The sequence below is a fragment of the Neomonachus schauinslandi genome, chromosome 11, assembly GCF_002201575.2.
Source record: "Neomonachus schauinslandi chromosome 11, ASM220157v2, whole genome shotgun sequence".
In the NCBI taxonomy this organism is placed as follows: domain Eukaryota; kingdom Metazoa; phylum Chordata; class Mammalia; order Carnivora; family Phocidae; genus Neomonachus; species Neomonachus schauinslandi.
Window position 1 is genome coordinate 51,492,866 of NC_058413.1, and position 25,157 is coordinate 51,518,022.

Consider the following 25,157-nt stretch of genomic DNA (forward strand, 5'->3'; position numbering starts at 1 on the left):
CCTAGGAAAGGAGATGTCACAGTATGAGTCTGAAATAGTTTAGCTCTAATCAGACAGAGCAATGAGAGGATTATCAAGGTAATACTTAAATATAGTTTATAATTATATTTATATATATATTATATATATAATTATATATAATTATAATTATAAAAGCTGACTGTGCCCCCACAAAGGGCTCAACAAAAGCTGAATCATTCAAACCTCAAAAATTAACTATCCACCACTAATTCTCCCCCACCCCAAGACCCAGGTTTCCCCACAGGGGTCTGGTATTTCTGGGTCCTTCTGTTCTTCTAGGAGACATCAACCCTTTTCTGCTGGAAACGCTTAAGGAGGCCCTGACGTATCTGCTTAGACTTGAGGCAGTAAACAATGGGGTTCATGAAAGGTGGGACCAAGAAGTGCAGGTTGGCCATGAGCACTGCCAGAGCAGGATAGCTGTGCTTCTCTACTCGGTGCAACACAGACAACCCCAGTTTGGGCAAATAAAAGATGAGAACAATGCTGAGGTGTGAGACACATGTGTTGAGTGCCTTGAGCCTTTCCCCAGGTGAAGCAATGCCCAGCACTGTTCGTAGGATCAGGGCATATGAGAGCACAATGAGAAAGGAGTCAAGGCCCAGTGACAAGAGGATGGAGACCAGGCCAACAAAGCTGTTGATCTGGGTGTCTGAGCAGGCCAATCCCACAAGGTCAGAGTGCAGGCAGTAACAGTGAGAAAGTACACTGATCTGGGGGAAAAGCAGACGCCGCAGGAGGATGGGTCCTGGGAGGTTGAGCAGGACAGCCCTCACCAGGATGGCAGCCCCCATTCTGGCAATGGCTGAGTGGGTCAGAACTGTGGCATAGTGCAGAGGTTCCCGGATGGCAACAAAACGATCAAAGGCCATGGCCAGCAGCACACCAGATTCCACATAGGTGAAGGCATGGATGAAGAACATTTGTGCTGCACAGAGATCAAAGGGCAGCTCACGAGCACCCAGCCAGAAGAGCCACATCATGGTGGGGAAGGTAGAGGCACAGAGTCCCAGATCAGAGGCTGCCAACATGGATAGGAAGATGTACATAGGTTCATGTAAGGACGGATCTCTGCGGATCAGGAGAAGGATGATACTGTTACCCAGAATGGAAACCACACAGATGAGGTTGATGGGGATGGAAACCCAATGATGAGAGGCTTCCAGGCCTGGAAAGCCAGTGAGGAGGAAGGTAGAATGACCAGAAGTGCTGGTGTTGCAGGAGAACATAGTGATTCCAGGACGGAGTGGTCCACCCTACAAGTAAGAGGCATTCATTCATTTGATCATCACTTATAAAGTCCCTACTAAGGGTGGGATGGAAAGGAAGAGCTGCCCCATAACCCTTTCTTAGGCCATGAAAGAAACCTCATTCCCCTCCATCTCCTGGCTAATTTAGTCTCCTCTTTGGATATAGTGACAATGAATACATTTTAAGAGTTGATCTCCGTTTACTGCTTTAGCCACTCAATATCTTCTCTTGGGCCTAAACAACCTCCTTTATTCACTTAAGCCATACCCAAAGGCCTATCTCCAGAGTGTCTCCTCAGATTGAATAATGAAGAAAGGAGAATAATTTTCTGTCAAAATTTAGGATGGTATTATGAATAAGCAGTAGAGACTCCATTTTTCTTTATTCTTAGAGGCAGGTTTTCCACAGCCCGAGATACCTATTAGCAAATACACTAGAAAGGACACATTCAAACAAAGGATGTATTTTCAAAAACTTCGTCTAAGGAGGCTGGTTGGTTTTTTCCTCTGGTGCTGCATAAAACCAACATTTTCTGTACTTCTTTTCTGGAAATGCCTTTGGGACCCCAAATAGGTTCTTTTGAATATGTTCAATAGTGACAGATTTCTCTCCTGTGAAGATGGGTTGGCTTAGAGTAAGTATCCAACGGTTCTTCAAGCTAAGTCTGGTAAAAAAGACAGGAACTCGGATGATGCACTTTTTGTTAAAATGCCATCCTCCCCAGCCCCAGCTCCAGCTCCCTTCCCTGCTTAAAAGCTTTAAAGCTTCTGACTCTGCCTTTGAGACAGTCCTGTGGACACGGACTCAATGGGAAGACACTGTCCTCCGAAATATCTTTTTCAGCCCTCTTGCCATAAAAGCTGTTATGATAGCCCCCAAGTACTTTGAAGTTCTCCTCGGTGTGGGCAGAAGGGTGAGGCTGACTGGCGTGAGGGTAACCACCTGAAGAGTTAGAGCAGCTGAGGTTCCAGAACCCCTGGATTAATAATGTTAAGCAAGGAGGCCAGAGTGTAGTATTAAAGCTCCTCTGATGCCATAACTTCACATCGCACCTTTGGGCTTTCCAGCCTCCCCAGATTCTCTCCTCAGCAACAGCACTGCATCTCCCTGTGTCTACTATCTTCACATTGGCTTGCATTATAAATTGAATGTCTCACAGAAGCACAAACTGTAATTCTCCTACTTTGTCCTCAGAGCTCACCCTCTAGTACCTGTCAGGCCTTCCTCCCATTCCTGTTATCCATGAAATCTCCAGGGGGGGAAAAAAAAAAAACCACCTGGTATCTTTTTTCACTCCATAACATATTCCCCAAATCAATTGTATTTGAACACTCCCCTCCTCTCAGATCCCAGTGAAACTGCAAATTGTCATCATTTCTCTAGATATTTATGCCCCCTAACTGTCCTACTTTCTTCATCTTCGGGGTCCTAAGGTTTTCTTCTTACAAAATAGTAGTAAAAGTCAGAAACAACATTTGTCTTTTATAAATGCTCCATACATGTATTGCTTGCTTAATCCTCCAACCTGTGGAGAAACCCTTTTTCCATTTTCTGATGAAAAAAACTGGGGCTCAGAGATGCTAATTGACTTTGCCAAGGTCATGAAGCTAGGTGGCAGATCTGGGACTTAAATCCAAGCTGGCCTAAAGACAAAGGCTATTTGCTTAATTGCTTTATACAAGAAAGCATGGTTCCGGCACTTTATGGTTATTAGATCCTTGGCCCTCAAGACAATTTAAAGGCCAGTTTTTCTGTCCCCTCACTCCAACCCCACTTCCTCTAAAACAGATGCAGAAGTTGGGGACTGGAATGAGGTCACCCACTAGAAGTGGTCCTCAGATCAATCCAGCCAGACCCCTCTGCTCCAATCATTCCTAGTTTTTCTAGCCTTTCCACACAGATTGTGACTCATCCTCTGGATGCAGTGGCCAAGTCCTCTTCCACAGCCCACCTGCACCCAAGACCCAAGAGTGCTGTGGTGGTTGATACAGGGAGGCTGGTCCCTCCTCCCCCACCCCCGTGCTGCAGGAGTGACAAGTTCACCAAAAAGTTGTGTTCTTGTCATAGAAAAAGGACAAGAATACTGACCTCACAGAGTGTGAACACGGAAAAGACTATAAACTGTTCAGCACATGGTAGGCATTAAAATGTAATAACAAGCAGATTTCACATCCATTATCTCTTGAAGTCTCCCTACTTCCAAGGGCTGTTAATGGCATCATTCCCCTTCTGGAGATGAAGAAATAGAGCCTAAGAGGTGAGGAAACTTGTCAAGGACCACACAAAGAATCCACAGAAGAGAAGACCAGCTTCAAGTTTCATCCATTTGACTCCAAAACTCATGCAGCTGTCCATTCCTCAGAATTCTCAGCCCTAAAATCTTTGAAAATAATATTTATCCTTTGAGATCATTATAAAATGAGAATACATGCAAAGCGCTTAGGACAGTGCCTTGGTTGCAACATAATAAGCAGTTGCAAATAATAATGGCTAACATTTGAGTATTTACTGCTTCATGATCATAAGCAAGTTTCCCACTTCGCATATGTGAAAACTGAGCTACCAAGTGGTTGCGAAACTTGCTTAAGATCATGAAGTAAGAAAGTGGATGAGCCTGGGTTCAAATCTAAGCAGTCTGACTCCAGAACCCACATTCGTAAGCATGGTGTTCCCCGGCTGCTTTGTTGCTAGCTATGATGATTATTAGTGCCGCGAATGTTCATCCCCAAAGATGAAATAGGACTACAGATGTATGGAATCTCCTCGTTTACCACCCCTGCCTCCTCTCTGGTCACTTATAATATGCATCAATCCTTGAATTTCCCCATAGAAAATTTCTAAATTTATAAGGGGCCCGTGTGCTTATTAACTGTCCCTGTGTTGCATAGTGCATGAGTTTAATTATAGGCTCATAGTTTAGGAAGAAGAACTTTCTCCTCAAAGTAGTAATCTCCTGAGAAAGTAAAGGAGAAACATGATAAAACTATATCTGGAAAGAAAAAACAGGGAGACAAAGGGAGGGAAACAATGCAGAGCAGACCCTTCTGAGGATGGGGGGGGAGGGGCAGAATTAAACTACACTTTCTGTCCCTCTACACTCTTACTCATTCAGGTTCCAGAAAGACTTTGTCTTTCTCTAATCAGGGAAGTCTGTCCCCAGATGGCCTGTAGCTGAACTATGAGCCACTGAAAAGAAATGACCCAACTTAGAGAAGACTGGAGACGCTTTTCCCCCACCCCAAAGATTTCTATGGCAACCAGGTATCAGTCCCCAGCACTCAAGGGGATATAAAGCTTTAAGCCTCTGGATTTGCCAGCTGAGTCCTGGGACTGAAGAAGCCCCAGGCTTGGGGCCAAGAGGAAGTTTTTTGTTTGTTTTATTTTTTTTTATTGTTAGCCACTTTATAGTACATCATTCGTTTTTGATATAGTGTTCAATGATTTCTTTAGTTGCATATAAGGAAGTTTATGGAAAAATAGGCTTTGACATTTAGCCTAGCAGAGACCAGCAGGAGCTAGGGACCCAAGTTTTCCCCAAGCCCATGATGCTGTTATGCTGTAGCCAAGATTAGCTTTATCACTGCTCTGCTCAGAAATAAGCTTAGCATAAACCTGCCTGGGCCACATAGCAATAACTGGGCAGTCACAAACTGTCTGCAGGGTCTCCAGCTCCCCAGAAATAACTCAGGCTCCTTCCACCTACAGCTGCTTTCTGGTTGTTTGAAGCTGCTATTATGATTTACGAATGAATGGGGATGTGTGGGGAGATTTCCTACCCTCCATATATCTTTCCTCCTCCTACCACATATAAACAGATTCTCGGAGGCTACAGCTTTCATACAGGACTTAGATCCCAAAAGCTATCAATGAAATTGCAGTGAAATCTGAGTGAAGGAATAAAATCAGAATTCCTCAAAAGGTTTTCATTTATGTATAGATTTAGGATCCATATAGTAAAAAAATCATTAAGTAAATCTGGTTCTATCAGTCTTCTAAATCACTTTAAATATTTTTAAACAGTAGATTCCCTTCAAATTTAACTATATGTGTTGCCTCATTTAGAAAGTTGACAACCAGAATCCTTGATTAGATTTAACTGATGAAGTGTGGTTATTTACAACAAGATGCCAAGGTCTGGAATGAAGTGGGACTATCTCTAGTACTGAATGGTATTAAATTTTAAATGATAGAATCATCCTGGTATACAGGCCTGCTTGTATAAATCAGACTTATGAATGTGTTATAACCCAGCCTTCTGTGATCTTCCCACCAGAATCAGCATATAAAGCTCTAAGGTGTCTGCAAAAGGGATCTCCAACTTCCTTGAATGTCTTTAATAGCATGAATACTGTAGGTTCTGTTAAAATCATGTGTCATCTCACATTAGCATTTCAGAGTTTGGGACAGGCTCACATCTAATATGTATTTTATCCTGGGTGGGCAGTACAGAGTAGAAGTATATGCAGTAGACCCAGACTACCTGGGTTTGAATCCTGGCTTTATACTACTGATTAGCCACATGACTATGGACAAATTTCTTAACCTCTCTGTCCTAATGTTCTGACCCATAAAACATAATGAGTACTTCTCCCATTGAGTTTTGGTGAGGTTAAATGAGTTCATCAGGAAATCATAATCTTTTCAATGTTTACTATGATCATCTATTACATAGCTGACTGCCTTCTTGACTTAGAATGAGTTGGAAAGTGGCCCCTCCATACTGGTTCAAATTAGTCAGAATACGCTGTTTCAAGGAAGGTTTTGTCATATACCTGAACCCCAGATTGAGGCAGAGTCTATCCCTATGCCTGTCTTTGCCCCAAAATCAGAAGCCCCACACTGTGATGCAGGAAACCTGTCAGATTCAGCCTTTCCTACTAGAAGCCTCTGCTGGTGAACCTGGAGATTCATCTATAGTTCATTTTGCCTAGATTTGGCCAGGTAATTGAAGATTGAGAAGGAACCGTGTTTCCTCTTATCATGAAGTAACCATGTTTCTCAGCCCAGAACAGCAAGGAATAATCTAGCTCAAAAGATGGCATTGATTAATGTAATAACAACTCATTACAGATGCCTACCCAAGCCTATTATGTTATAAGAAAAAGGATCTGCAAAAGCCTTAAAGTAACACTCACCTCTTTGGATTTGGAAAGACCAGAAGGGTGGTTGCCTGCCCTAAACAGAGACTGTGCAGTGCAGCCCAGAGGCAGAAATGCTGAATCAGGCTGAAGCTACAAGGTTCTGTGCTCCACCTCCTCACCCTGGGCCCTGGCTTTGACCCTCCAGTGCCAGCACTCACCATTGCTCCAGAGTGTATGTCTCTTCTCATCTGTTTCTCTGTTTGTGAAAAGCATTTTTTGCTGTGTCAATAAAGACCAATATTTTATAATCCTCCTGATGGAAGTAGGGGAATAACTGGTCTTCTGGGATCCAAGTGCAAATCCAAGAGATTTTCATAGTTGAACTTCCTGAACCCCCTGAGTGCTGCCAGGCAGCTCTGGGACTTGGAAGGAAGCATCAAGCAGTACATGCTGATGATTTTTCATAGTGAGCATCAGAAGAATCCTAAGTTGCCCCAGATTGACCACCTGCCCTTCCCAAAGAGCCAGCCCCATGAATAGCCTGGTGACAGATGGAGGCAGGTGGGAACCAAGAGGATAGTTAGAGACCAGGACACCCAACTGTCCTGCTGGAGCACCAGAGACCATGAAGAATTTCCATTTCTAGAGAGAATAAGTATAAGTTCTTTCCAAATCCTGCCAAAGAGAAACCGGTAGTGTAGCTAAAGAGATGTGCATGAGTGCTTTATACATGGGGAGCGTGTTAGGAGAAAAGAAGTTCTTTTTGCCCATACCTAGGGAATGAAGGTGGTTGAAAATGAAGCTATGATGATGAAGCAATATCTCTCTCTCTCCTGGTAATACCCTTGGAGGTCACACATCAAGCATGATGTAGTAGAAAAGCTGGGATCTATTTCTGGGTCTGTCACTTACCAACTGTGTGATAATGAGCAAATTAACCCCTTGAGCCTTTTATGCTTCACTTATAAACTAGGAATAATGGTTATTTCTTGGGATTGTTAGAATTATCCTAGACTATGAAGGCACTCAGAAAAGGACTTGGCACATCATATAAGCTCCATATACGCTCCTTTCCTTTCCAGTAGGAAATCGAGAACAGGCTTCCAGTAATGTCTGGACGCCCCGGTCTTGCCCCTCCACAGATCGTATTTCCCCTACCACTCATAGAGTTTTGGGCAGGGTGGGAAGAGGTGGTTTAAATAAACTTTTTAGGGGCGCCTGGGTGGCTCAGTTGGTTGGGCGACTGCCTTCGGCTCAGGTCATGATCCTGGAGTCCCTGGATCGAGTCCCGCATCGGGCTCCCTGCTCGGCAGGGAGTCTGCTTCTCCCTCTGACCCTCCCCCCTCTCATGTGCTCTCTCATTTTCTCTCTCAAATAAATAAATAAAGTCTTTAAAAAAAAAATAAAAATAAACTTTTTATTTGGGGATACATTCAGATTTACAGAAAAGTTACAAAAATAGTGTAATTTCTATATTACCTTCCCCTAGTTTCCTTAATGTTAACAACTTACATAAACATGGTATATTTGTCAGAACTACGAAATTAATAATGGTACATCGCTATTAACTAAAGTCCACATTTTCTTTAGATTTTGACAGTTTTTCCATTAGTATCTATTTTTTGGTCCTGGATCCAGTGCAGAGAACCACACTGCAATTAGTCATCATGTCTCCTTAGTCTCTTCTGGTCTGTGATAGTTTCTCAGTTTTTCCTTGGTTTTCATGACCTTGAGAGTCTTCAAAAATATTGGTCAGTTATTTTGTAGAAGGTCAGAGCATTTAATTGACTAACCTCAACCATCCCCTCCTTCCTTTCTCTCCAGCATGGAGAGGAGGACAATGTAGGAGTAACAGGCTACCCCGCAGGATGTCCTGACTCCTCTTTATTCCACTCCAGGTCCCAGTGTGTCCTGCAGATTCGAGAACAGGACATTTCAAGGTTCTGTCTGCGTGAGGCCATCAGCATTTCCTGAGGTTTTCCTGGTGGTTTTCCTGATTAGGAGACCAAACTCTGTCCTCCATGGGCTGCACCCCAATATAAGGCTTTCCCATACCTATCACACACCCATTTTCTCATTCATTGAAATTTTAGAAATTTTTCAGGTTCTTATGTTTCAGGCTCTAAAAAGCAGATAATTTTTTTTAAATTTTATTATGTTAGTCACCATACAATACATCATTAGTTTTTGATGTAGTGTTCCACGATCCATTGTTTTCGTATAACACCCAGTGCTCCATGCAGTACATGCACTCCTTAATACCCATCACCGGGCTAACCAATCCCCCCTCCCCCCTCCCCTCTAAAACCCTGTTTGTTTCTCAGAGTCCATAGTCTCTCATGGTTCATCTCTCCCTCCAATTCCCCACCCCCTTTTTTCCCTTCCTTCTCCTAATGTCCTCCATGCCATTCCTTATGTTCCACAAATAAGTGAAACCATATGACAATTGACTTTCTCTGCTTGACTTATTTCACTTAGCATAATCTCCTCCAGTCTCCATGTTGATGTAAAAGTTGGGTATTCATCTTTTCTGATGGCTGAGTAATATTCCATTGTATATATGGACCACATCTTCTTTATCCATTCATCTGTTGAAGGGCATCTCAGCTCTTTCCACAGCTTGGCTATTGCGGACATTGCTGCTATGAACATTGCGGTGCATATGGCCCTTCTTTTCACTACATCTGTGTCTTTGGGGTAAATACCCAGGAGTGCAATTGCTGGGTCATAGGGTAGCTCTATTTTTAAGTTTTTGAGGAACCTCCACACTGTTTTCCAAAGTGGCTGTACCAACTTGCATTCCCACCAACAGTGTAAAAGGGTTCCCCTTTCTCCACAACATCTCCAACATTTGTTGTTTCTCTCCCTGTCCATTTTTGCCATTCTAACTGGTGTAAGGCGGTATCTCAGTGCGGTTTTGATTTGGATTTCCCTGATGGCTAATGATGATGAACATTTTTTCATGTGTCTGTTAGCCATTTGTATGTCTTCTTCAGAGAAGTGTCTGTTGTTCATGTCTTCTGCCCACTTTTTGACTTGATTATTTGTTTTTTGGGTGTTGAGTTTGAGAAATTCTTTATAGATCTTGGATACCAGCCCTTTATCTGTAGTGTCATTTGCAAATATCTTCTCCCATTCTGTGAGTTGCCTCTGTTTTGTTGACTGTTTCCTTTGCTGTGCAGGAGCTTTTTATCTTGATGAAGCCCCAAAAGTTCACTTTTGCTTTTGTTTCACTAGCCTTTGGGGATGTATCTTGAAAGAAGTTGCTCTGGCCGATGTCAAAGAGGTTACTGCCTATGTTCTCCTCTAGGATTTTGATGGATTCCTGTCTCACATTGAGGTCTTTCATCCACTTTGAGTTTATCTTTGTGAATGGTGTTAGAGAATGGTCAAGTTTCATTCTTCGGCATGTGGCTGTCCAATTTTCCCAGCACCGTTTATTGAAGAGACTGTCTTTTTTCCATTGCATGTTTTTTCCTGCTTTGTCAAAGATTATTTGACCATAGAGTTGAGGGTCCATATCTGGGTTCTCTATTCTGTTCCATTGGTCTATAGGTCTGTTTTTGTGCCAGTACCATGCTGTCTTGGTGATCACTGCTTTGTAATATAGCTTGAAATCGGGCAACGTGATGCCCCCAGCTTTGTTTTTCTTTTTCAACATCTCCTTGGTGATTCGGGGTCTTTTCTGATTCCATACAAATTTTAGGATTGTTTGTTCCAGCACTTTGAAAAATGTCATTGGAATTTTGATCGGGATGGCATTGAAGGTATAGATTGCTCTGGGTAGCATGGACATTTTAACAATGTTTATTCTTCTGATCCATGAGCATGGAATATTTTTCCATCTTTTTGTGTCTTGTTCAATTTCTTTCATGAGTGTTTTGTACTTCCTAGAGTATAGATCCTTTACCTCTTTGGTTAGGTTTATTCCAAGGTATCTTATGGGTTTTGGTGCTATTGTAAATGGAATCGTTTCTCTAATTTATCTTTCTACAGTTGCATTATTAGTGTATAAGAAAGCAACTGATTTCTGTGCATTGATTTTGTACCCTGCCACATTACTGAATTGCTGGATGAGTTCTAGTAATTTGGGGGTGGAGTCTTTTGGGTTTTCCACATAAAGTATCACTTCATCTGCGAAAAGAGAGAGTTTGACTTCTTTGCCATTTTGAATACCTTTTATTTCTTTTTGTTGTCTGACTGCTGTTGCTAGAACTTCTAGTACTATGTTGAACAATAGTGGCAAGAGTGGGCATCCTTGACGTGTTCCTGATCTTAAGCGAAAGGCTCTCAGCTTTTCCCCATTGAGGATGATATTTGCTGTGGGTTTTTCATAGATGGATTTTATGAATTTGAGGAATGTTCCCTCTATCCCTATACTCTGAAGAGTTTTAATCAGGAAAGGATGTTATATTTTGTAAAATGTAAAAGCAGATAATTTTTAATGGATACTTACCTATGTTTTTTTATTAACTATGTTGAAATATGTACATCTTTCTGATGAAATTGTTTCTTGAGCTTTTCTAGCTCTGTATTCAGAAATGCATTCTTTGCCTTAAAACTAATAAATATGGCTAATGCTAGTTTGTCTCTCAAATCTGGAATGGGAGGGAAGGTGGTAAATGGAAGTAGATGGATGAAACCTGAGACCAATTCCATCTGCTCCTGAGAGACTATTCTATTCATTCTAAAATCTACACTATCTGGTAGTCTTTTAAATGGTTCACAATATTGGGGTTCCTATATTCACTGTACTTTACCTAGAGATTAATCAGGTTCCAGTCCTATCCTGTAGTGATTTATGCCTCCAAAAGAAAGCACGTGTAAAAACTAAAATGGACTCTTTAGTAGACAAGCGGGAAATAGAGAAGTCTTTATATAAAGAAGATGGTATTTGACTTGAGACTGAGAAGAGTTGGTCTTAAATATGTAGAAATAAAAGGCTTGCCAAGGGGGCACCTGGGTGGCTCAGTTGGTTAAGCATCTGCCTTCAACTCAGGTCATGGTCCCGGGGTCCTGGGATCGAGCCCTGCATCAGGCTCTCTGCTCAGCCAAGAGTCTGCTTCTCCCTCTGCCCCTCACTCCTCTCATGCGTGCTCTCTCTCTCATAAATAAATAAATCTTAAAAAAAAAAAAAAAAGTCTTCCCAGGACCTTAGTTAAGATCATTGTATATGGAATCAAACAGGGCTTAAACCCCCTATTACTAAACTAGATACCTTGTGCCAGGTACCTAGACTCTAAATGCATCAGTTTTAATTAGTAATAATCAGGTGAACAAGATGACCCATCCAGTGGATATTGATCAGTCTCTGCTCCAGTGACCTGTTGCCATTCAATGGGCTTTTATACAAGAGTCCATATCAGTAGAGGTAAACAGAGAAGCCTCAGTGAGGGGAAACCCAGGCTCAGGTAGAGCCCCTATCCTTGCTGCTCTGGACAGATACATAAAAGACCAACTCTAAGCCTGAATTTTCACTACTTTTAGAATACACAGTCTTCTAGTGGCACATTGGTTGAATTGAACCAACAGCAATTTGTCCTCACAAAATTGGTGGTAATATTCCAAAGACAGATTCATTTTCTCTCCTACACTGCTTCTGCCAGCACCATGATTTTTAGACTTACACCATCAGGATATCCCAACATCACTTGCAACTGAGGAATTGATTTTGCAATCAAAGAATTCTGATAATGGAATTGCCCTATGGAATGCATTAGTCTTACAATGTACACCATCAGCCAGAAAAAGTCGGCCCAATAAGACTATGAGCTGCCCTGCTAAAGGCACAGCTATGACACCAGTTTGGAAACCCCACCCTATGAGATAGGAAGGTTGTCCCATAAATTCTGGTAAGTGATTAAAATCAATGACTATATCATGGGCATTTTTTCATATCTACTATATATACACACTTCAGAGAATCAAGGGAGGAGGTAGAAGTGGCCCCTATTATCACCAAATTAGTAACTCCTTTATAGAACACTTTCTTTCCATCCCCCAACATAGGGCTCAGCCTGTTTGGGAGGGCCTAATTTAAAAAAAAAAAAAAAAAAAAGACTTTCTACCAGAGTAAGCAAACCTGGTTCTAATAAATTGGAATTTGCAACTATCCCGTTGTTCTGTGGGTCTCCTTCAGCCACTGATGAAATAGAGGATAGGCTTTCTATACCGGCTGGAGTGACCTATTCCTATTACCAAGGAGAATTTAAGTGGCTGGTACATAATGGGGCAAGAAGGACTATGCCTAAAACCCAAAATATACATTGGAGAGATTCCTAGTTAGGATTGCCTGATGACAATGGCCAGTGCATTAAAGACAGGAACATTAAGGATACTGATCCTTCAGGAATGATTTGGATGACTCACCAGGAAAAGAACACTGAAGTACTAACATACTGGCAGTGAGTGAGGGAAATTTGGAATGAGTAGCAACTTTGGTCTTATAGCCAATACCAAGGTGGAGACTGTTGCAGCATGCATGTGTTATATTCATCGATCTATATGCATATTATTGAACATGTACCAAAGCAACCCTGTGGTGTGTATTAATATCTTTATTTAATAGGGAAGTACATTGAAGCTCAGAGAGATGGCACGTGGCTGGTAAATAGCAGGGTTAGCCCTGAATCCATGACTGCCCTATCATGAGATCTATGTTTTCTACCACACCCAACAGTGGCTTACTCAGTGCCTGTAGGAATGAGTGAATGCAGTGATGTGAAGCAGAGTCATTTTCTGAGTGTCTGCAAATTCATACATAGGTCTCTTCCTTTGATTTTTTTTTTTTCCACTTTGCTTTCTGGAACTATGTTCCGGGAATCAAATCAGTACAGTGATACAGTTTGGATATTAGAGGTCACCTAATAACCTTCCACTATACAAATTCTCTTAAAAACAGAACTGAAAATTTCAAAGAGGCATGAAGTGTTTTTAGGTTTCCTAAATCTATAGAAGACATTTAGCAAAGTTCAACTAATGTTTTTACCTTAAGTTACACAGGAACAAAAAAATATGAGCTGGCAGGAATTGAGAATTATTCTAGTCTCATCACCCTTCCTTTTTTTCCCCTTCCTCCTCTACAGCTTTTAACCACATCCCTCCCAGCTGCCCCTACAGCCTCTGCTTGAGCTGATGGGGCAGTCTGTTATCTCTGGGCTGTCACTAAAATGAGGGTCTTCCCTGGACCTTTAATTCTCATGCACCTACTTACTATGTCACTTCAAGCAAGTCACTTTACTCCGTTCAGCCTCCACGTCCTCTCCTGGAATGTGAGTTTAATAACTCCTCAATCACTAAATTGTTATGTGGCTTAAATCCTATAACCTGACCTAGCAACAGTATTCACAATAGTCAAAAGATGGATGCCACCCAAGTGTCCATTCATAGATGAATGGATAAACAAAATGCATATACAGACATTGGGATATTATTCAGCCTTTAAAAGGAAGGAAATCCTGTCACATGCTACAACATGGATGAACCTTGAGGACCTTTTGTTAAGTGAAATAAGCCAGTCACAAAAGAACAAATACTGTAGGATTCCACTTATATTGGAGCACCTAAAGAAGTCAAATTCATTGGGACAGAAAATTGAATGGTAGCTGCCAGGTGCTGAGGGGAGGGGATAATGAGGGAATTATTGTTGAACAGTCTCAGTTGGGCAAGATGAAAAAAGTTCTATGGATGGTGCGAATGGTCACACAATGAAGTGAATGTATTTAATGCCACTGAACTATATACTTGAAAATGGTTATGATGGCAAATTTTGTTATATTTTGCTACAATTCTTAAAAAAAATAACCTCAGAAAATCCCTAGCTCAGTGACAAGTACACAGTTGGTGCCCACTAAATGTCAATTCCTTTCTTACCACTCACCGGCGTGACACCTGCCTTGGGGTCATGCGGTATAAATCCCTCACCCCCTGATGTTAAAAGAATATCAAGTCTTTCCTCAGAAGGACTTGTTTCTGGAAGTAAGAAGCATAGGGTGGCGTGTAAGGGAGAGCTCCAGGCGCTGTTGTCGCCATCCAAACCTCCCCAAGAGCAGCTCCCAGACGTGGGCACGGCACAACACGTTGGTGTGGAGTAATGATGACCAGTGTCAAAGGAGACAACATGATTCTTCCATCTCAGATGCGATATTTTATCTTATTAGAATCTGAGGACACGGGAGGGAGGGCGAAGCAAGGACGAAATGCTGTGTAGCTCTCTCTAGGGCCAGCCCGGGGCTTCCGCCACCTGCGGCGCCCGAGCTCTGCCCCGCCTCACGCAACGCCCTCTCCTCCCACTCTCCGCCCCTCGGCCCGCCTCCTTGGCGACGTGACTCCGACGGGAAATCGAAAGTGAAATAGGGAACTTGCTGCCGCTGTTGAGTACCCTGAGAAGGTGAGTGACTCGCCTAGACCCTAGTGCCCCAGCCCTGGCTGGGGGACCTCTCTCCCCTGCCCCAGATTCGAAGGGCCCTTTCCGTCCATTGCTCACCCTAGAGCCTGTAGTCCCAGTTCTCCCTTCGCGGTGGGGCTCGCTCAGCCCCAGCCCAGCAGTCCTCCCCGGGCACCCCCCCCCGCCTCGCCCCGGCCGCGGCTGGCAGCCTGCCTGGAAGGGGGCCCGGCTGTGAAAGTGAATTCCAAGCCACCGGGAAGGAGGAAGGGGCAGGGCCGCCTTGCTGCTGCCGCCTGAGCGGGGCCGAACCGGGGCGGCAACCTAGCCCGGATCATGATCCAGGGACTCCCGTCGACAGTTCCCCTCTGGGGGTGAGGGTTAGGAGTTAGGGTTAGAGTTAGAGAGGGGCAGGATGGTTTCAGATGTTAGAAACATATGAGTCCGTGCCCCAGAGGCAATGAAGACAGCTACCAGGTTCCCAGGAAGGAGAGGAGAACCCAGGGAGCGCTTGACCACACATTTGTGTGTATAGAAACACGAACATGTAAGCCCATACATACCTACAGGTATATATGCATACAGATACACATATATAATAAATATGTACTTAATCACAGATATATAATTCCTGCCATTATTGTGCAGATTAATGATGTTTGCAAAGCATGAAGCACCTTCTCAGGCACATGGAGTGTGCATAGTAAATGTCCCCTATCATTGATGATGAGCTGCTCAGCGGGGGACTGGTGACCCCAGAGGGGAGAGGATGAACAGGAAAAGCCTGGGAGCAGAGGATGAAGCAGAGATGGCCATGATGAAAATAGAGTTGTAAACAGCTTTATCACTGAAGTTCTCAATAACATTCACAGTCTCTTTGGGGGACTCAGTTTCCCCTTCTGTCTGACTAGATAAGTAGATGAGACTAGAGAGGAGAAGCTCTTATTATCCAAGTTAATGTTCTGGTCTTATTTTCACCCTTTCCACTTCACTCATCCTCATGTTTTCCTTTGGATTGTTTTTTCTCACACAACACTTACCTTCTTTCTTTTCTCGTCTCCCCACTAGGCTACCCCAGAATCTCCACAGCGCTGCTTACTAAGAACACTATCCCTATGGCCTCAGCAGCGCCCTTGGCAATGATGTGGGAGGAAGTCACGTGCCCTATCTGCCTGGATCCCATGGTGGAGCCTATGAGCATTGACTGTGGCCACAGCTTCTGCCACGAGTGCATCTCTGAGGTCGGGAGAGATGGGGGCGGCGTCTGTCCTATATGTAAGCACAAGTTCTTGCTCCGAAACTTCCGACCCAATTGGCCACTAGCTAATATGGTGGACAACCTCAAACAAATGGGCCAGAGTGCCAAGGAGGGCACACAGGGGGAGCAGTGTAAGGTACATGGAGAGAAACTGCACCTGTTCTGTGAGGAAGACGGGAAGACCCTTTGCTGGGTGTGTTCCCAGTCCCAGAGCCACCGAAACCACCACATGGTCCCTATTGAGGAGGCTGCTCGGGAATACCAGGTGAGGCCTTAGCACAGAGGCATGAGCAGGTAGAAGGGAGATGTGTCCCTGGGGGGGGGGGGGTGCTTTGTTCCCCAGAGCTGGGGAGGCAGAGCCGCCTGTGGAGTGGAGGGGTTGGGGAAATGTAGGGGGTCTCCCACCTTCCATGTCTAATTTAAGCAGAGAACTGCAAGCTCAGCACAACTTTCTCATTCCCTAGGAGCAGGGAATATGCTTGGGAAAATGCTGCAAGGGTCACATTTCCTTGTAGCCTCCTGGTTAATTAGGAATGAGTAGTGCCCCACCCTGTACCCCTCCCCCCCCCAACAGTATGGCTGTATTTTTAAGAAACATCCGCAGAATTCCTACCCCAGTCAGACCGTAGTCTTCCCTCTTTCTCTGCACTCAGGCTTTTCAAAGTACCAGCATGGTGGTCATCTTCATGCCACCCCACCCCACTTTTTGGTCTGGTTGGGCACTAATCTATCTTTCTCTGCAGGAGAAGCTACAGGTGGCATTAGGGAAACTGAGAAAAGGACAGGAGTTGGCTGAGGAGTTGGAAGTGAATATTGCAACAAAGAGAGCAGCCTGGAAGGCAAGTGTCGCGTCCCAAAGGGAATCTCAGATCAGAAGCCAGGGCAGAGTCCAGGGTCCCGGTCTCAAGCCCTAACCATAGCTATGTGCATCTGGGGAGTGATAGTATATCTCACTCTCCAAGAACCAGCTGTTCTCTAGGTCTCCTGATAGAGGAGATTAAAAAGGAGAAAATTCCCAATCAGAAAAATCAAGAGTCCTAGAAGAAGGTGCCAAGAGGAACAAGACATACCCTAAAGCTCCTGATCCTTGAGCCTAGTCTTAAAACATGACAGCACCCCTGCCTTTGTGTCTGGGACAGAGGTCCCCTAGGAGAGATGCCCAATGGCTAGACCTGTCAGGAAATGACAAGGGCTGTGAGGAACAGAGTTATGGGAATGACCAAGGCCAGACATAGAAAAACCAGTGTGAGCGGGTAGTTGCTTGACCGTGTCCAGATCACTGGTCCAAAGTAGAATGGACAACTAAAGCTTGTTCTGCCTCTGTAACTGGGAGATGGGGCGGTCAGGGATTGGAAGAATGGAGGGAACTCATGGCAAATAAAGCCCAGAAAAGGAAGATGTGGGATCAGAGAAGGGTAAGTCAGACTGTGGTGGCAAAAGGAGTCATCCTGTGTCATCGGGTGACCTTCAGTCACTAACAGGAGAGGACAAGCAAAGATTATCCCAAAGACTCCCTTTCCTCAGGACTGAGGAACAGTGTTGTGAGCCTGTGTTTGGGAGGTTGTTGGCGGTGGGGACGGGTCACTCTCTCAGGAACCCACAGAGATATGAAGACAGAGCGGCACCGTTGGGGGCTAACTGGGTTTTGAAAGAGGCCGTAGAAAGTCTGATACCACGGGCAGTACAGCTGTGGTGTGGGGCAGCTACAGCGGGCCCCCCCCATAATCCCATCTCCCTCTCAGCCCAGAGGCCTCACCCACACACCTCCCCAGCAAAACAGTGTGTGTACGTACATATGTTCTGAGACCCAGAGTGCCGAGTCTACGGGAATAGAAATAGATATGAACACCTTCCTTCCCGAAGCTGAGGAGATTTTGATCAAAACCTTCTCTTTCCATTGACACCAAAGAGCCAGGTTGAGACACACAAACTGAGGATTCACGCAGAGTTTGTACAGCAGAGAAACTTCCTGGCTATGGACGAACAGCGGCAACTACAGAGACTAGACACGGAGGAGAGGGAACAGCTGAGAATCCTGGGGGAGGCTGAGGCCATGCTGGCCCAGAAGAGCCAAGCCCTGCAGGAGCTGGTCATGGAGCTGGAAAGGAGGAGCAGAGGCTCAGCCCTGGAGCTGCTGCAGGTGAGCCGGCCCCCTCCCTGCAGCCCAAGGAGAAACTGAAAAACGGGCAGCCTCGGGGAGCTCTCGCATCAGCAAATGGAAACCCGGTGCCTGGAATAACTGGAATTCAGACCCATGAGTGGTTTGCATTCAAGCCCTGGAAAGGTCCCGATTTAGGAGGGAATTTTCCTTGCGGCAATTAAAAAGAACATGCATCCCTGTTAGAGCCTGCTCTGACACATACCAGGTTCAGGACCTTGAGAAAGTTCCTTAACCTTGCCGAGTGTCAGATTTCTCATATGTTAAGTGGATAGTATAATATTAAATATCCCAAAGGATTTTTGTGAGGATTAAATGAGAGAAACCACAAAAGCTTCTACATGAGGGTTTGGCCATAGGAAAGTTCTCATACATGTAACTGAAAACACGGCCCTAGAAATTAAGAGACAGTAGCCCAGCCCCAGCCCTGCCACCAGTTGTCTCCATCATTCTAGGGCAAGTGCTTTTCTTTTCCTAGACCTACTTTCTCCATTTGTGAAACAAGCGGGAGGAAGTGGACTGAATAACAAGGATTCCCCAGATGTTAGTCACGATGTATCATCTTCACACTTCCTGGCATTTCTGTGGACTACCCAGATCCTGTTAGCATGTTGTTTCCTTGACCTGTCTCACTCTTTCATCAGAAGAAATTTAGCATAAAAGGAAATTTGCCCTAAGCACTAGTAGCCACGAAATCCTGTGTTAATATGTTACTGATTTTTTTTTCTATTTTCATGACAACAATGGCCATTTCTTAAATAGCGCATAGGACACGCTTCAATGTAGTCATTCTGTCATGACAATGCAGTGAGGTATGGGTGCTGTTATCCCCATTTTGTAGATGGGAAAACAGGGGCAGAGAGTTTGAGAGAAACTTAGAGACTAAAGCTGAGTAACTTGACCAGTTTCACCCAAATAGTAAGAGGCAGAGCTAAAATTAAGGTAAGCGTATAACTATTTTTAAAAAAAAACTCACCCACGTGTGTTCTACTTAAAATCATCTCTCGGGCGCCTGGGTGGCTCAGACGGTTAAGCGTCTGCCTTCGGCTCAGGTCATGATCCCAGGGTCCTGGGATCGAGTCCCGCATCGGGCTCCCTGCTCCTTGGGAGCCTGCTTCTCCCTCTGCTTCTCTCTCTGTCTCTCATGAATGAATAAATAAAATCTTAAAAAAAAAAAGAAAAAAAAATCATCTCTCATCCCCTAATATGTTTGCCTTGTTTTGGGAAACTGTCGACCAGAGGGTCTCAAAAGTTCCTTCTGCTCTAACCTCCTGCAGTTTTTCTCTTCCCCAACCTTTTCAAGGTCTCTGTCAGATGTGGTCATGAAGCCATTCTTGTGTTTTTTATATTTTGTTTGTTTCTTCTCATTCTCTAAATCTTGCTTCTGCCCAACACTGAACCATGCTTTCTAACACACTTTTGACTGGGCCTAGGAGTGTGTCCGTTCCCAGGGAAGGGCTCCTAAGCCCTGCCACAGCATATTCTCAAATGATTCAATTTCACATGCATGAGAAAGTAGCATTAACTCCAGCGTAAAACAGAGCCCTTCCTTCCCAAACAATACAAGCCTGCAAATGAGATGGAGCAGTTTCTGTGCATCGTGACCTGGCCATTCTCACCCTGTGACTGTCTCTGGGCCTCAGCCAGGCTGGGCTACTTATTCCTTTCCACTGTCCCCCCACTCCTCTACCCAAAATCTGGGCTTTCTGATTTGTCTTCTGAATCAGAGTCCTTAAACTGGTCATCCTTCCCCTCGCTATAGGTCATACCCATGCCAGTTACCCTGGTTACCCCACAAATATCCACACCCTTTCTCCTCCAAGCTGGTCAGAAATATTTCTGGTATTGGCCCAGAGGAACAATAGGGTAGAGCAGTGTCCCATGGGCCTCAGGGGGGCATCACCTCACCCACAGAACTGAGGTCTCCATGAGAAACCAGTGATCCAGAATTTACACTCTATCTCTTTTCTCCTCAGGAGGTGAAAAGTGTCCTGGGAAGGTAAGAAGAGGTTTTCTTTGTAAGAGGAGAGGGTGACAGGAAGCATACATACCTGTGGAAAAGGTTTTTGAGTTAGAAAAACATGCACTGATATTTTCCCCATTCTCCTCCCTATTTTCAAAGACCCAGTCATCCATAAAATATTTTCTGGTCTGAAGCTAATTAATGGGCATCTCAATTGGTGAGTTGCCCAAAGTAATTGGACTATAAGAGCTTCACAAAGTGAACCCCGACAAACCGGGAAATTCTGAGTCCACAGCCTGCTAGGGAAAAAGAATCTAGCTGGTTACAAATCTCCCAGAAAGAGCCAGGTGTGAGACCAGCAGCATGGGGCATGGGCAAGACTCCTTGGGGATCCTTACGGAAGTGATTCCATCTCTAGCACATGCCTCACCTGTAAAATGAAACAATGTGCTTGCCTGCTTATCTCAGGCTTGGGGAAGAGATATAGACTGTCCAGTAGCTTCAGGGGGCCCATGTAACCAGGAAGGCCTAGATAGGAACCAAGTCCTGCATCTTTTTGCCTTCCACCCGCCCCCACACCCCGGGATCCTAACACAGGTGTTTGTAAATTTGCACTAAATTGTTATCCACAAGGGAGGTTATAGTGTCGCGGTTCAGGAGGGTGGGGCAGGAGTTGGAGACAGGGTCTGTAACTGTTTGCCCCAGGAGTGAGTCTTGGAACCTGAAGGAGCTGGACGTCACCTCCCTAGACCTGAGGAGTGTGTGCCTCGTGCCAGGGCTGAAGAGGATGCTGAGGACATGTGGAGGTGAGGCGAGTACCAGGAGTGTGGGACTGGGGAACAAAGTGGGTGATGAGGGTGCAGAGTGAGTCCAGGGTCAGGGAGAAATGCAGGTCAGGGTAGGTGAGGCAGGGACAGAGAGGCAGTTCCTCAAAAGTCAGGCCTGGGGTTCCTTTCTTCCCACAGTGAGGCCACAGTCCCCTCCCACCACCGGCCCAGGGTTCCTGATTCCCCCTCCCTCTCCCATCCTGACTGTGGTCCTCTCTCTGCAGTACACATCACTCTGGATCCACACACAGCCAATCCGTGGCTCATCCTTTCAAAGGATCAGAGACAAGTGAGGCTTGGAGACAGCCAGCAGAAAGTGCCTGAAAATGAGGACAGATTTGACAGTTACCCCATGGTCCTGGGTGCCCAGTGCTTTGACTCTGGAAAGGTTTACTGGGAGGTAGATGTGACAGGAAAGGAGGCCTGGGACCTGGGTGTTTGTAGAGACTCTGTGCAAAGGAAGGGGCAATTTTTGCTCAGCCCCGAGAATGGCTTCTGGACCATTTGGCTGTGGAACAAGCAAAAATATGAGGCTGGCACCTGCCCCCAGACCCCCCTCCACCTTCAAGTGCCTCCGTGCCAAGTTGGGATCTTCCTGGACTGTGAGGCCCGCATTGTCTCCTTCTACAATGTCACTGACCATGGCTCCCTCATCTATACCTTCTCTGAATGTGCCTTCGCTGGACCTCTGCGGCCCTTCTTCAGTACTGGTTTTAATGATGAAGGAAGAAATGCAGCCCCTCTTGTCCTCTGTCCACTGGAGATGGGATGGTAGGGATCCACTGACCTGTGGTGGCACTCTCTGGACACCAACACCCCCCTTGTTGGTGCCCTTCTCAGCCACTGACCCTGCCTCATTTCCCCAGGAACTCTGAACCACTTTCTCTGCAGAGGGGTCAGGATACCAGCAAGCGGACTTTGGCAGGGAATTCACTGAAAATCTACATCAAATGACCTTCAACATCAGCATTCCTGCACTAGAGTGCTTTCTGATTCCCTCCATGAAACAAACACTTATATTTGGCCCAAATCACCTAGATCAACCAAAACTTGTTTCTTCCATCTTTATGTGACCCAAATCTTGTTTCCTCCTCTCCATCTCTAGACCTTTGGTTAGATCTCTTCTACACCTTGCATGGTTTGCAAAGGGGCTTCCTGAATGCACTGGGCCTCAACCTATCCCATTCGATCCTTGTTCTTGTATACATCAAGGATTATTGTTGCAACATACACACATCAGATCCTAAGTGGCTCCACACCACCAATAGAAAAACAGTCATCCTTTGAAAATAAAGGCTGAATGATGTATGCCTTAGATTGCCACATTACATATCCAGCCCCTGGCTCCCCCATCCCTACCATGCTCTTCCAACCACATCTTGTTGATAATGGAGTTGGTCAAAAGGTGTATCAATCTAAATGGAAGGTGGGATGGATTTTTGATATGTCAACTTGTCTAGGCCATAAGCCCCCAGTTTTTCAATCACTAATCTAAATGTTGCTGTGAAGGCATTTTGTAGATGTTATTAAAGTCCATAATCATTTGACTTTAAGGGAGATTGGATTAGGCCTGCCCAACTTATCCAGGACAATTAAGTGAAAGACCTTAAGGGCAGAACTTCACTGATGTTCACTGAAGATGATCCATCTACCAATAGTACCTTTAGCTCCTGCCAGAGTTACAGCCTGCTGTTCCTGATGCCCTGCCTTGCAGATTTAGGACCTGCCTTGCCAACCCCCACAATTGCATAAGTGAATTCCTTACAATAAATCTCTTCACATTTATCTACTAGTTCTGCTTCTTTGGTGAACCTGATGGTTATGAAGGCCAGGACTGCAGTAACAGCATCACCTGGTGATAGCAAACACTCTCTTGAGTTTAAACTGTTAAGATTGGAACAAAAAGTGCTACACTCAAGCAGTAGTAAGCTGTGAGAGAACAGCTATCCTTCTAGCAACCTGAGTCCTTGTCTAAAATAGAATCTCAGGAGGAGAGGCTGGGAAAATGGCAGAGTAGGAAGACCCTAAGCTCACTTCCTCCCATGGATACAACTAGATAACACACACATCAGTGTAAACTCAGAAAATGACCTGAAGACTGGCAGAACAAACCACCACTAAAGATAGAGAAGAGGCCACATTGACAAGGTAGGAAGGATAGAGATGTGGCCGAGAGCTAGATGGACCATGGGCCACCCACAGGAATGAGGGAGCCACTGGAGCAGAGAAGGGCAAGAAGCAGACTATCACTCCAGGGAGCCTGCATGGGGAAGACCAATTCCTATAACCTTTGGCTTCAAAAACTAGAAGGGCTGAATTTCATGAGTTCTTATAACCAGTGGGACTTAAAGCCTGGAATTTTGAAAATTAGCTGCCTTGGCCCTGAGAGAGTCCTGAGGATGATAGGAAGTTGAGTGCCAGACTTTAAAGAGCATGACAAACAGCCCTCAAAGATTCAGCATAGAAGCAGCCATTTGAAAAAACACCTGGGGCATGTTGGAGGGAGTGTTACTCATCTCAGAGTGCATCCTGGAGGGGCAGGGTTTGCTGAGGCACTCCTCCAGGAACAAAGGAGCTGGTAGACCCTATCTCCCTTCCCCATCACCCAGCATAAACACAAGGCCATCTGCAGGATACAGCACAGTGCCAACACTATCAAACTTGCTTTCACCAAGCCCTGGCCACCCACATGTCGGCAGATCTGCCTTTTCTAGTCATGCTTGCCTTGGCCCCAGCACTCTGTTTCCCAACCCATGCACTTTGTGGGGCCTCAGTCCTGGAGATGGCAGTAGCAGGCCACCTCCAGAGGAAGACTAGGGCACACCTTGTTAAAATTGTACACCCTGCCCACGTGCTTTGCAGAACTGGCCTGGTCCCAGCAGCTGCAGTGGTGGCAGATCTCATTTCAAAAGCAGACCAGCATGCACCCTGTTAAAACCATATGCCCCACCTGGGCTGGGCTGGTCTCAGAGGCAGTGGCAGGTCCTCTCTTGCTGGCATGCATACCTTGCAGGCACAGTGCACCCACCTCCTCCAATTCACTCTTGGCCAGAGCCCATACACACTAGGGCCATGAGCCTGGCAGTGTACAAACAGCCCCAACAGGGGCCAGCACCACTCCAAAGTGACTCCTGCCTTCAGGTGAGGGGAAGATAACTACACACATCAGTCAGATGAGTGCCACAGCAGTGGGCTGGGGGCAGACAGTTGGTGTGATTGCAGGTCCCACCCACCAACAAAATCTCAGGGCATAACAGGGAAAGCACACTGCAGTTTGGTGCTACTAAATCTTTAACAAATGCATGATCTGACTAAACTGAGGCCCAAGGACACCCTAGACTGGCCCACTAACACCACAGGGACCAAACATTGCCCACAACAGGCAGAGAACCACTGCAGATAACTCAACTGAAGGAAAAAGTGGCCAAGACACAACAGCAGGGCACACACACATACATAGGAGCCACCTCTGAAGTGACAGATTCTGGTAAACAGGGGACACTGCCCTGCAGGGCACTACAGGACTTCTTCATAAGGCCATTACTTTTTTTTTTTTTAAGAGCAGGAGACATAGCTGATGCTCCTAACACACAGAAATAGACACAGAGTAAGATAAGATGTCCCAAATGAAAGAACAGGACAAAACCACAGCAAGAGACCTGAGTGAAACAGATATTACTTATCTGCTAGAGATAGAGAATTTAATGATCATCAAGATAATCAATGGACTTAAGAGTGGATTACATCAGTGAGATCCTTAAAGCAATAAAGAACAAATCAGAAAAGGAGGGCACAATAAAATTTAAAATACACTAGATGGAATAAATAGACTAGAAGATGCAGAAGAACAAATTAGCAACCTGGAGGACAGAGTAATGGAAAGTAATCAAGCTAAGCAGGTGAGAAAAAAAATATTAAGCAAATGAGAATAGACTTAGGGAATTCAGTGATTCAACCATAATAACATTCACATTATAGGGATCCCAGAAGAAGAGAGAAGGGGACAGAAAATGTATTTGAAGAAATAACAGAAAACTTCCCTAATCTGGGGAAGGAAACAGATATCCAGATCCAGGAAACCGATCCCCCCCCCCCCCCAAAAAATTAGCCCAAGGAGGTCCACATGAAGACACATAGTAATTAAAGTAGCAAAAAGTAGTGATAAGGAGAGAATTTTAAAAGCACTGAGATAAAAGAAGACAGTTACATATAAGG

The 25,157-nt window shown here is 44.9% G+C and overlaps 2 protein-coding genes across 2 annotated transcripts; one reads left to right on the forward strand and one right to left on the reverse strand.

Moving 5' to 3' along the window:
* Positions 1 to 296: 296 nt before the first annotated feature.
* LOC110593478 (olfactory receptor 51G2-like) lies at positions 297 to 1,250 on the reverse strand. The gene has a single exon (XM_021704742.1). It carries the CDS (start codon positions 1,248 to 1,250, stop codon positions 297 to 299), a length of 954 nt encoding a protein of 317 aa, XP_021560417.1.
* Positions 1,251 to 14,687: 13,437 nt separating this feature from the next.
* TRIM21 (tripartite motif containing 21) lies at positions 14,688 to 22,492 on the forward strand. Its single transcript, XM_021704654.2, has 7 exons — positions 14,688 to 14,742; positions 15,805 to 16,259; positions 16,738 to 16,833; positions 17,904 to 18,134; positions 20,129 to 20,151; positions 20,821 to 20,921; positions 21,167 to 22,492. Exons 2-7 carry the CDS (start codon positions 15,852 to 15,854, stop codon positions 21,715 to 21,717), a joined length of 1,410 nt encoding a protein of 469 aa, XP_021560329.2. The 5' UTR covers positions 14,688 to 14,742; positions 15,805 to 15,851; the 3' UTR covers positions 21,718 to 22,492.
* Positions 22,493 to 25,157: the final 2,665 nt, after the last annotated feature.

Bases quoted from the DNA above. Each gene is read 5' to 3' on its own strand.
- LOC110593478 (XM_021704742.1), bottom strand. From the start codon at position 1,250: ATGTTCTCCTGCAACACCAGCACTTCTGGTCATTCTACCTTCCTCCTC.
- TRIM21 (XM_021704654.2), top strand. From the start codon at position 15,852: ATGGCCTCAGCAGCGCCCTTGGCAATGATGTGGGAGGAAGTCACGTGC. The intron at 16,260-16,737 runs GTGAGGCCTTAG...CTTTCTCTGCAG, and splicing joins AGGCTGCTCGGGAATACCAG to GAGAAGCTACAGGTGGCATT. The intron at 16,834-17,903 runs GCAAGTGTCGCG...TTGACACCAAAG, and splicing joins CAAAGAGAGCAGCCTGGAAG to AGCCAGGTTGAGACACACAA.